The sequence below is a fragment of the Lasiodiplodia theobromae genome, assembly GCF_012971845.1.
Source record: "Lasiodiplodia theobromae strain AM2As chromosome Unknown scaffold_23, whole genome shotgun sequence".
Lineage (NCBI taxonomy): Eukaryota > Fungi > Ascomycota > Dothideomycetes > Botryosphaeriales > Botryosphaeriaceae > Lasiodiplodia > Lasiodiplodia theobromae.
In genome coordinates, this window is record NW_023336439.1 from 1 (window position 1) to 12,017 (window position 12,017).

Consider the following 12,017-nt stretch of genomic DNA (forward strand, 5'->3'; position numbering starts at 1 on the left):
CCTTCGGGCTCTCATTTAACCAAGCACCACCTCTTCGAGCGGAACTAGCATACCAATCCGCTTAGCTTAATGTCTTATATACTGAAAATAGCCCTTCAGTAAGGCGCCTACTTTTCTGGCCCCCCTAGTGGTGGTGGCTACTACTACAGTTTCGGTTCCGGCCCGGCTGTACTCCTCGCAGGCCTGGTTGATCTTCTCTTTGTGATCGGCGTATCAATTAGGGTGAAGGAGAAGATTGAACCAAGCTCGAATTGAATCCTTGTTGTTCTTGTAGGGGGTTCCTGACACAAGCACTAAACCTTCTTGTTCGTGCTCGAGCTGCTGAACGACTGCTGCTGGACCCTTCTGAGCACTTTGGTGTTGACGATAACGACGACTTGCTACCGGATGTGTTTGGGGATGAGGATGAAGACGACGTCGTCGTCGGTGCTACCTGGTGGAAAGGACTATCGTGCTAACGTTGTTGTTGCTGCTGCGCGAATGTAGCCTGTTACCGATCGGTGGCCCATATTCGGGCAAAACATCATTTATCGAAGATCCTTCTTTCCCGTTCAAAGGGTCACTATCAGCCTAGAGCGGTTGTTCAACAAGGGCGAGCGGCTTGACATTATAATACAGCGCGGCGTGCTGTGCTCTCTACGCTCTATAGCTGGAAAAAAAGGTCGACCATGCTCGATCTACTATGCCGCAAGTCTGAATCTTTGCAACCTCTAGAACTTGTAAACCTGCTCCTTGTCATATCCGAGCTCCTTCAGAATACCCGACAGCTCGCCCTGGTCCCTGGGGCTAACCTTGTTGCCCGAGATGGCGTTGTACATACCGGGCGGACCGCAGACGAAGATCTTGAGCTTCTCGCCCTCCTTTGGTTCAGGCAGCACCGTCTTGAGCACCTCCTTGGTGACACGGCCCTTGCCCTGGGTCCACCCGGCCGGCGGGTTGTCCAAGAGGTAGAAGGCGCGGAAGCGTTGAGGGTAGGTGTTCTCCAGTTCCTGAAGCTCCTTCTTCAACAGGATGTCATCCTCGCCGACGTTTCCGTAAACAAGTGTGATCTTTGTCCTATCCTCGGGGTTCTTGACGATGGCGCGAATGAGCTGGTACATGGGAGTGATGCCGGTACCTCCGGCGATCAGGGCAATGTGCTCATGCTTGTTCGGGGCCCACTGGAACTTGGGGAGCGGGCCCTTGAAATCAAGGCTCTGGCCGGGGGCCATGTCGTGCAAGTGCGACGACATGGGGCCGTTGGGATACTTCTTGACGATGAGGTCGAGATAGCCACGGGAATCTAACACAATCAGGTCAGGCCCCGCTCGCCGCAATGGGTCCATTGGTCCTTACCCTCGTCATTGACCGGAGTGTACGGCCGCAGAACAGCCTTCTCCATCTCCGGGCCCTTGTACTTGGTCAACAGCGCGGCTATCCTCGTATTAGCACCTTTTGTTCAGCATGTATCGTACTCGAGCTGCACTCACAGGCAACGTTGAGACCAGAAACATGGTCTTCGGCCGGGAGCTTGAAGCGGAAACGCTTGGTGTTGTGGCTGAGCACCTCGACGTCCTCGAGCACGAGCGAAACAAAGCCCTGGTCGCCGCCCTTGAAGGTCTTTTCGGCCGGCTTGGAGGCTGCAAGTGCGGGAGCGGCGCCCTTGGAACTGTTCAGGTACCAGTAGCCAGCACCGGCGGCGACGATGCCCAGCGCGCCGTAGAGAGCAGCATTGGAGCTCTGCTTGGGGGCCTCGGTCGCGTATCTGCGGACGGACTGTTGGGATCGCGACGTCGTTAGCAAGCCATCGGAGACACGGAAGCGCGAGCTTACGTTGGTGAGGGTGCGGGCGGGACGGAAAGCCTGGCGAGCGAACATTTTGGCTGCTGGATGGAACGATTGGAGCAGCGGAATGGTTCTGGTGGCTCTGTGTACTGAGATGGAGAGAGGAAGCGGGTCGCGGGAAAGCAGCTGTGAAAGGCGTGCGCGCAGATCGGTCCTTCGGCCTCTGATGACGCAAAACGCCCGACCCCCAGTGGAGGCCCCAAGCTCCAGATTGCTAATCGCTGTGTTCCTCGGCCTCCGAGCTTCCGTCTTCATCCCCATTCATTCGACCATCCGAAGTGTACAACAGCAAGCACACATTGACAAATTTCTGGGATGGCGGGGCAACAGTGAGCTTTGCTTGGTCTCTTTTCTCGTCCATTTCAATTCAGCGTCAGGCTAAGAAAATGTCTCTGCATAGCTCTTAAATTCCCTGGAATCGTGCTTCCAGTCACTAAAACACCAATGCGGATGCACTCAAATAGAAAAAAGGAAAAGAAAAAGGGGCGAGAGCGGAGCAAAGAAACCGTCAGATGCAAAAAAAAAAAAAAAAAGCCGCCGTCATCATACCTAAGGCCATGCCATTTCCCGACACCCATCTCGCAGAACGCGCCAAAACAGTTCGCCGAAAGCCATTTTGCTACCTGAGAGCGCCATGCTATGGATGTATACGATAAGATATAAGAATCGCAATCCTAACCCGATTTTCTCTCCCTCGAACGCCAAGCCAATCGCGTGCGATTAAAAGGAAGTTTTTGAAAGGGCCAAGTATAAACAACGGAGCAGCCCGAATACTCCCAAAAAGTCCCCAACCAATCGCCGCTTACAAAAGCAATACTTGTGCCGTAAAACTATGCCTGCGAATTAAAAGAGCAGATAGAAAGTCAAAAAAAAAAAAAGACGTCGCGACCCGTCATGTGCGTCATGACAAAGGCGAAGGCTCTGGAGTATCATTCTTTGCGCCCGATCTCGCCACTAGCTTATACGCGGCGCCCTTTTTCTTCTTCGAATCCAAGGGAGGGCTGTCTCCAGGCTCCGTTTCTTCCGGTATAGGAGCACAGTAAGTCTTCAAGACGTGCTTCAATGCAGGGCGTCGGATCGGCTTCGATAAGAAATAGTCCATGCCTGACTCGTAGCACTCCTAGATGGCGGGTCAGCAGACTGGACGCAACAAACGAAAACATCAACTGACCTTCACGTTGCTTTCCTCCGCGTAAGCCGTAAGGGCAACAATGGGCGCCGAATATCCCGCTTGCCGAATAAGTCGGGTGGACTGGATACCATCGAGGTTTGGCATTTGCACATCCATGAAAATCAGGTCGTAAGGGTTCTGGTTCTCCATGCTCTCTTTGACTTTGTCCAGAGCCTCCTGGCCATCTTTCGCGATCGATACGTCGTACACGTCTTCAAGTTTCAGCATCCGCAGGACGACTTCTTGGTTGGTCTGTGAATCGTCAGCATCATCTCATAGCAATTCTTTGAGGTTGGCAATATTCACCTTGTTATCCTCAGCGACAAGGACCTTAAGCCTATCACTTTTATTAAACGTCTGGGCTGCAATGCGATCCATTGCTGCACCTTGTGAACTGGGAGAGTCCAGAGGGGTGGGTGAAGCAAAGAAAGGTTGCCTTAGCCCTACCAACCGTGGCTGAGAGTCCGTCTCGAACGGGACAGATGCCGCTCCAGTGCTCTCCTCTGCCGTGCGAGATGTTGGAGACTCAATAGACAGACTGCTCTTCCGACTGCCATTTGCGGGATCTGAAACTCTTGACGAGGCAGTGCTGTCTGCTCGTGTCTTGAGATGTTTCAGAGGGATTTCCACTGTAAAAGTGCTACCCTGACCAACGCTGCTCCTGAGGTTGATAGTACCTCTCATCAGGGTTGCGAGCTGCTGGCAAATGGATAGCCCGAGGCCTGTTCCACCGTATTTCTTGCTGAGCCCAAGGTCTCCTTGTACGAAAGGCTCGAAGATACGTTGCTGAAGATGCTCGGGGACGCCTGGGCCTGTATCCTCGACCTCGAATTCGAAAGCAAGAAATCGTCCCGGTGGCGGTGATGGCGCCCTCTCCGCTTCCAGGATGTGAGCATATGCCTTGTCGTGGAGGATATTGATATGGTTCGCTGTATCCGTACGTCTTGGCGTGACTTGGGAGGACATTGAGCTCGAATCCATCCTACTGCGATTTCTAGAGTTTCGACCAGAGCCTTGCCGCGACTGAGAATTGAGAGATCCTTTGCGACTCCCGAATCCTGGCGTAATGGTCGCATCCCCTACACATCTGATTGTGCAGGAGACGGAACCACCCTTAGGTGTAAATTTGAGAGCGTTAGAGACCAGGTTGATTAGGACTTGGAGAATTCGATGCTGATCACCCCACAGAATCATGTCCTTCACGCGTCCGAGCCCATGTGGGGCAAGGCCCTGTTCACCTCGTTGAGCAGATTCGTCAGGGTTAAGGTCGGCTGGACCTTCGAATCGTACAGAGAGAGTGATGCCGCTCTCTTTGGCTTGCTTGTCGAAGATTGCTAGAACCTGAGTGCTTACATCTCGCAGGCGGAACTCTTTTTCATCGAGTGAGAGTTGCTGATGGCCCATTTGGTTCTTGCTGAAAGTCAGAAGATCCGTTAAAAGATTGAGCAGCAGATCCCCGCTCTTGTAAATGATACCCATCGAACGCTTCAGCTTGACCGGATCGTCTTCCGACATGCACACAGCACACATGCCGAGGATGCCGTTGAGAGGAGTCTTCAGCTCATGCGAAATATTAGCGATGAATAGAGTTTTGCTCTCGTTGGCAGCTTCGGCAGCCTTCATTGCCTCCTCGAGCTCAGCTGTACGTTGCTTGACTCTTTCTTCCAACTTCTCATACTGCATCATGAGCTCGTCTGTCATTTCATTGAACGTGGTGGTAAGATCCGTGAGCTCGTCGTGAATCAAATGCTTACGGTCTTTGACCTTCTCAGGGATCCTGAACTGTCGCCTTCTTTCGACCTCTCGTTGTTCCACACCAGTTCGCCGCCTCCCGTGTCTCCAGGAGGTGATTTTCGATAGGAACCCTTCCTTGCGGGCAAGAACTTCAGCATCATCGGCCCCATCCATGTGACCCGAGGAAATGCTCGAGTCATCTGGCAGATACCCGGTCGGAGAGACAGACCGCTGTGTAGCAGCTCTGAGTCGGCGAATTGGCCGAACAGAATAGTGTGCCAGCGGGAACGTCAAGAGTAGTATGGCACCAGCCGTACCGAAGACACAAGCTATCAGGATGTTGCGTAGGTGATTTATGGGCTGCCAGACTTCAGCATGCGTTTGCTCCACAAGGACAATCCAATCACACAAGGATGTCTCTGGTAGAGCAAAGCCGACTGCCACATCCTTCTTTTCCTCATTCTTGGTTGATATAATGGACCCCGCATTATTGTTGTCTTTTGCGCCTTGATTGACGGTAAATCCTGTTCTCACGGCGGGGAATTGACTGTAGTTAAAAGAACTTTGCGAGGTCCCCCACGCACGGGAGTTATGGCGTCCCCCCAGTTCCGAAGGCGGTAACACGAACCGAACGGACACGTCCTTGGGGGGACTGCCGCTGTTGTTTGAGTAAAGCACGCCAGGAGGAAACTTGTTGTCAATGGTGTCAGGCCCAACAATGAGAGTTATGCCGCTGTTGTCGAGTCCTTCACCGGCATCCACGGTCTGGTAGATCAATTTGGCGTCCATAACAACGGTTATCCAACCAAGGATATCGAATGCGGAGGTGTTGTTGATGATAGGAACAGTCAGAGACATCAAGGAGAATGTCTTGTTCAACTCCCAAGGACCAAGTAAGATACTTCCGGTCTCGTTCAGCGTCTGCCCCGCATACTGAGCCAACGTTTCGTTGAAAGTGTCGTTTAGCCGTTGGGAAGTGAATGTCATATTGGGATACAGGTGGGGCGGATAGCCCAAGCCCGAGTCACCGAGGTAGACAGTGGAACCATTATCATAGGTCATGGGAAGAGCGAGCTTGCCCGAGGCCACTGAAGCGGTAGCCCTGAAGACGGCAGCGTCTGCAGCTGATCCAGTATAATTCTTGGGCCAGACCTGGGCTTGCAGCAGTAATGTCATCTGCTGACCTCCATCGAAAACGGCGGCCAGGTCGGACTGCGAAGTGGTCCAATTTGCGGAGCTCCGATAGGTGACATTGCCATCGTTGTAACGCTGAAGCTGGCGCTGGATCACAATTCTGCTGGAGGCGGAACGGACGGTTGATTGCATCAACAGGAGATTCGAAGCAAGCTGTGATGCCTTCAACGATGCCGTTAGGGTCAGACGCGAGGCTCGGATGTCCAGAACGAAGTTGTGATTGGTAACCTGCGCGATGTATCAGCACTTGCAGAGCCACGAATTTACGGAGCGCGAGTCTGCGCAAGCCACAAGCGCATCAAGAAACGGCATGCAATTCGCCTATCTTCAGCAAACGAGAGAGGGCGACAGACCCATGTTGCGGCCGCAATGACGGCGAGAGCGACTAAGGAAACCAGCAGCACCAAAAACCCAAGCTGCTCCCGTATGGGAATGCGCATTTTGACCATGTAGACCCTGAAGATCCCCGGCGACGGCCAGAGGCGCGATTGCGGGAGCCGCGGGTAGAAGCGCCTGCTTTTGACGGACCCGGGCCAGGGAGGACGCTAAGTTCGGCGCTGTCGAGTGCGTAGCACGGCCATGCCTCGTTGGGACTCCAGCAGATGAGACTCGCGGGCTCAGAGGGTGCAGGGCGCGCAGAGCAGTGTCTTGGGGCAATGGTGCTTTGGCGCGGACAAAGAGCTCAGCTGCGGAGAAGAATTAGCCGGGAAGCGGGACGCTGTATGCGGAAAGCGCAAGAACGAGCGCGGCGGCCGAGCAAGGGAGCGAGGGAGCGGAGCTGGGCCGGACGGGGCGAGGGTGACGGCGGGTCGCTGGATGCGAGAGGGCGTGAGACAGCAGTGGAATGGAGCTGAAGAAGGGTGGGCGTCCCATGGCAGCCACGGCTCTTTCCACCATACGACGCAGCAACGGCGTGTGGCTAGGCTAGTCCAGCGGCCGCTTTGCCAGATTCCGCAGGATGGCCTCGCCTCGCCCCAGAGCAGGCCGGTAAATCAATCTCTGCGGCGCGCGAGCCACTGCCAATCTCCACCAGCGAGCCTGGACCGTTGGCGGCACGGCGGGCACTACACAGATGGACCTGCCGTTGCAGAGCGAAGAGTGCTGCACGGCGATGAGCCTCGGACGATCCGCTCGGTCGATCCGCGCGTGCCCGTACGCTAAAAGGAACGGGGAAAAGGCTCGAGTTCCAGCCAGAACTCTTGGCACCGCCTCTCCATCTCCGGTTGCATGCAGCTAACAGCCTGCCACAGTGGCCACCGCCGCCCGCCGCCGCCTCTTCCTCGCCGTAGTCCTCGAGCACCGCACCAACCTCGCCGCTTACGTACGGGTCGACGTCCGCCGCATCTCCGAGGCGGCGCCATGCCCGCCACACTGCTCCCTTCGCAGTGGCCTGACTCTCGGACGGAGTACAGAGGGCTGCAGCCGAAGACTAGCGTGAAGAATAGTAGGCGTAACTATGCCCCAGCCTTTCCATTTCTTCTTCCCCCCTTTTTTCTTAGAAAAACAACGTGTGGGTAGCTGAAGCCATCGTCCAGACGAGAATGTGGAATCACATATACCTACACGCCGGGACGATAGCTCCAACTATCCCTGGCATGAGCAAAACCATATTCACGCTAGCCTTCGGTGTGCTTTGCCGGCAGAAACGAGGTTAGAGCCTGCAAGAGACGGGTTCTTATCAACGTTTTTCTTCCGAATCTTCCTCGACATTCGACCACGCGGGGTGCCTTGAGAGACGCTTACCTCAGCCTGCGAGCCGAGAAATGTGCCGGCTTCTGTGTGTGGTGAGCAGAGATCCACTCCAGGCCGAACGGGTGTAGGGCTTTTTCATCACTCGCATCGGCCCTTTGCCACGCGCGTCAAGCGCTGCCTCCCACGCCGGGACTGCAGGGCTGCTTGTGGTTTGCTACCCCAGATCTTCCCGTTCGAGAACCGTTCGACGCGTTTGCTCGTGAAGATCACCTCCGCGCCTCTTCCGCCAGCGCAGCATAACAGCAGAGCGGCCCGTTCCAACGCGCAGCAGCGCGCAGCAATCGCGTTGCGGGATTTTACACGCGTGTGGTAATCGTGAGCGCTCCTGCATTAGCCTCATGTGCTGCTTCACCGCTATCCTTAGACGCCAGATTCATTGGCTGGGAACACACCTCCACAGTCTCATTGAAACGAACTATACTTAAAATGGCACCCCCGCTAGGTGCTAGCCAATGAATGTTTCCACTACGAGCGCGAAAGAAACGCGTTTCTACTACTACGTACACTGGGAGATCTGCTTGACTCATTCCTGCGTCCCACTTTTCGCGTTCGGACTGATGAGGGGGCGTCCAGAGTCCACAGCCAGTAAATAGCATGGCGGCGGCGCATGCGTGCCTGATGTACCTTAGGTCTCCTCTCTTTGCCATCTCTACGCACAACAACAACACCCCCAATGTCCACCGCTCTTTCCTAGTAACCACGATCTATGACAACCCATGATTGGCGAATCTCGACCGTCGTTGAAACACCAAGTTTCTAGCGACTCGTACGGGTCCCATCGCACTGTTGGCAGCCAGAGCAGCAATGCCAGCTCAACGAGAAAGCTGCTCTTTGGGGAGATCCCCACACCGGTCGAAGCTCCTGGGAGTCGGTGTAAGTGCCTGAGATAAACCCTCCGTTGGCCCTCAGTCCTTTCGCGTCCACTTCGCTGCTCCCCTCCTCTGCCTGCGCTTGTTTTCGAAGCCCAGCACGTCGAGCTGCGACTGATGCCCTCTCCTCAGCGCTTCGATCCAACAGCTCGGTATGCAACCTCGTGATGTCAACCAGCTCGGCATTCCTCAGATTCTGGCTGTCGGAGCCCTGCCGCAACGCCTTCCTGGCCCATGTCGACAAGTCGGATCTCGCCAACTGCCGTCTTGTCTGCCACGACATGAGCAGTCGCGCCGCCCCTTTTCTGTTTGAAGACATCACCGTAACCTTCCGACCGAGCACCTTTGGCAGGCCCGCCCGTATGGAAGCCCTGGAGAGCATCGGCCACCACGTGAAGTCCATGACATTCCGCATGCCGCACTCCTCGGACACCTTCCTCCCGCCACTCATTGATCCCGTGACCGCCGAGCAGAAGAGCCTGGTCTACGAGCCGCAGATCCACAAGCCGCCAACCCTCATCGGGAAGATGAAGACTCCCAAGTACGGCTCCTGGGAAATGACCGACCTTCTGATCAAGCAGTATCCTCCCGTCTTCCATGCCGCTACCAACGTTCCTGCTTTCATCCGAGCCCTGCAGGCACTTCCAGGCCTGGTCAACCTGAAGCTCGACTGCCCCGACCAGGAATCTTCACAGCGCCATCGACGTAGTGCCGTCGATTACGCACTAATTTCGCTGCGCATCGCCGTCGAGCGTGCGCAGCTTCCGGAACTGGACTCGCTGACCATCAAGGCCATGCACCCTGCCGGCCTCCTGTACCTCCAGCCAACCATGGGTCCAGGTTCCACCCCCGCATCGAACAGGAGATGGCGACAAATCAAGAAGCTCGCGATTCACCTGGACAGCCAGCCTTACTTGGAGGGGTCGTCGTCGGAACATCTCCGTCTCCTGCATTCGTATCTGCGGACCTTCTCTCACTCTGTCACCAAGCTGCTCTTCCGCTGGAGCGGCGAGAAAGGACCTTCGCCCCTTTCCTTGGACCTTGAACCCGGCCTGTCACCCCCAAGCACGCCGGAGTCGGGTGCGAGCCGACCCACTGGCATCCGCGCGCTCAAGTTCCCCAACTTGCTCTTTTTGGAACTCGAGAACGCGGTCATGGACTCGTCCCAAATTAGCACTTTCATTCTTCGCCACCGCCGCTCCATCACCGAGTTTAATTTCGAAGACGTTTCCCTCCGCACGGGCACGTGGGACGATGCTCTGGCGCCGCTCACGCGCATCGCGGGCAGCGAAGAGTGGAAGAACCGTGCGGAAGAGGTTATGGACGTGCCGATTATCCTGAGCCCGGTTGACGAGATCAAGCCGGACCTGCTCATCACGGACGAGCTAGACGACCTCAAGAACACGCCAGAGTCGAGGTCGGTCAGCAAATGGTGGTCGCGCACCCGCAGCAGTAAGGTGACGGCCAAAGCAAAGGAACAGCTTGTCGAAGCCGAAGAACACATGCGCAAGTTTCTGTTCCCTTGGCGCTAATGTAAATATGCATGCTCGCTGGTGAGCAACGGTGTCTCTGGAGTTTGGTGGTAAGCAACTGTACTGTACCATCAGGGTTGTACGGGTTGTCAACTGTGGAGTTGTATGAGGCGCACGGGAGGGAGCATCCTCTCGTCAACGAGAGACGATTCACGACTTTTTCTTACTTTGCTACGACTCGATGGGAGGAAAGGACCACCATCACTATCATCCATGAGCGCAGAGATGGATGCCGACCACGATCTTATTACGATCCGACTACGATCTTTTACCAACTTTTCCTTTTTAGTTCATAAGATATCCCCGTACGCCTGCTATATACAAGATATATGTAGCATGGGCCTACTTTACGGCCGTAGAAATCTCATTGGTTCTCGAACAAATCATTGATCCCTCTTGAGGGCTGAGAATGAGACAAGTGGCACGTGCCGGCTGATGCTTGAGCCTCGGCGATTTCACATGCAACTCATCAACCCCGGACTTGCGCCCGCCGCGTGCAAGCATCATCGTCACCGACACCTACTGACGGCTATAAACCCCCTTGGGAACTGTCTCTTGTACACTACAACCCTCTCCTCCGCATCCCCAGTACCACCCGTGTCCGTTGCCGCCCACTATGAGTCTCAAGAGCGGTAAGTGCACGCGTGCATGACCTTCCATGGCCTTCTCCGTGTCGCGCCGCAAGCCCGCATCCACTTTGGCCCGGCCGCCGGGGCAACGAGCAAGGCCAGCAGCCGAGAATGCCGCGCTCACTCAACCCCAAACAGACAAGATCCCCTCGTCGGCCGCGTTCGACGCCATCGCCGCCGCCCTCTCCGACGACGCCGACCGCAAGGACGCGGTGAAGAAGGGCGGCGCCGTCTTCGCCTTCACCATCAAGAACCAGGGCGGCGAGACGGAGAGCTGGTACATCGACCTCAAGAAGACGGGCACCGTCGGCAAGGGCGCCGCGCCCGAGGGCGGCAAATCTGATGGTGAGTTTAGGAATGTCCGCGTGGTGTGGATGCGTGCCAGCACATGCATCCATCGTCATGCATCCATCTCTCGATCGCCCCGCGCGCTAGGTATCATGGTTTCGGCTTCGGCCTCGGCGCCGCCCGCCTGTGGGCCGCCGCCTAAACCGCGGCAAAAACAAAACACCTGGATGGTTTGGCGTCGAGAGTGGAGATGAAGCCTGCGAGAGTGGACCCCATCGCTGACTCGTCGCAATTTTCCAGTCACCCTGCTGCTCTCCGACAGCGACTTCGCAAACCTGGTCTCGGGCAAGGCCAACGCGCAGAAGCTATTCATGTCGGGCAAGTTGAAGATCAAGGGCGATGTTATGAAGGCCACCAAGATTGAGCCTGTGATGAAGAAGGCCCAGACCAAGTCCAAGCTATGAGTCAGTACCTCTCTTGTAACTTGTACGTTTGGCTTTACGATAAAGAATTACATGAAATATCACATTTTGGTTATCTTCTAAAGCTTTGTGCCCCTCAGCAATGTCATTGGCTATGACCATTCCCGGAGCTATAGTGCCACTGCAACGCCATACTGTTGGGCTACACGTGACGCTTAATTCATCTCAAATGGCCCTATCTCTACCATAGAGAATCTGAGACTTCGACTGGGACGTAGAAAAGAAGAACTGTGGCTAGATTCCTTCGCCCACTCGGCCTGACACACTATCTTGAATCTACTTTAACAAATCGGTGTCTCCTCTCTTCCTTATTAGACTCTATTATATCACTGTAGTATGTAGATAGATTCATGTTGGCGTGTTTAAACGGCTCTTTTCATCTAGTCGAGTACTTTAGTTAAATCGGTTCTACATTAATGAGCCGCCGTCGGCCGACTTATCAAGGTTCTAATGATTCTTGGACTGTTGTTCGTTCTAAAGTACGTGATGAAATTCAAAGATACAAAGACCGAATGGCAGTCATATTACACTGCCAGCCAAAG

The 12,017-nt window shown here is 55.0% G+C and overlaps 4 protein-coding genes across 4 annotated transcripts; 2 read left to right on the top strand and 2 right to left on the bottom strand.

Annotated features, from left to right (window-relative positions):
• Positions 1 to 710: 710 nt before the first annotated feature.
• On the bottom strand, positions 711 to 1,857 carry LTHEOB_7512 (NADH-cytochrome b5 reductase; the record flags this gene model as incomplete). Its single annotated transcript, XM_035516887.1, has 4 exons — positions 711 to 1,282; positions 1,336 to 1,413; positions 1,470 to 1,755; positions 1,813 to 1,857. The coding sequence occupies 4 exons, from the start codon at positions 1,855 to 1,857 to the stop codon at positions 711 to 713; spliced, it is 981 nt and encodes a 326-aa protein (XP_035371021.1).
• An 868-nt stretch (positions 1,858 to 2,725) lies between these two features.
• LTHEOB_7513 (Histidine kinase hhk5p) lies at positions 2,726 to 6,363 on the bottom strand (the record flags this gene model as incomplete). Its single annotated transcript, XM_035516888.1, has 6 exons — positions 2,726 to 2,944; positions 2,996 to 3,247; positions 3,302 to 3,389; positions 3,447 to 5,253; positions 5,314 to 6,151; positions 6,277 to 6,363. The coding sequence occupies 6 exons, from the start codon at positions 6,361 to 6,363 to the stop codon at positions 2,726 to 2,728; spliced, it is 3,291 nt and encodes a 1,096-aa protein (XP_035371022.1).
• A 2,028-nt stretch (positions 6,364 to 8,391) lies between these two features.
• Positions 8,392 to 10,076, top strand: LTHEOB_7514 (uncharacterized protein; the record flags this gene model as incomplete). The annotated part of the gene is made up of 2 exons (XM_035516889.1): positions 8,392 to 8,548; positions 8,677 to 10,076. The coding sequence occupies 2 exons, from the start codon at positions 8,392 to 8,394 to the stop codon at positions 10,074 to 10,076; spliced, it is 1,557 nt and encodes a 518-aa protein (XP_035371023.1).
• A 616-nt stretch (positions 10,077 to 10,692) lies between these two features.
• Positions 10,693 to 11,457, top strand: LTHEOB_7515 (Lipid transfer protein; the record flags this gene model as incomplete). Its single annotated transcript, XM_035516890.1, has 3 exons — positions 10,693 to 10,708; positions 10,844 to 11,050; positions 11,294 to 11,457. The coding sequence occupies 3 exons, from the start codon at positions 10,693 to 10,695 to the stop codon at positions 11,455 to 11,457; spliced, it is 387 nt and encodes a 128-aa protein (XP_035371024.1).
• Between the last annotated feature and the right edge of the window lie 560 nt (positions 11,458 to 12,017).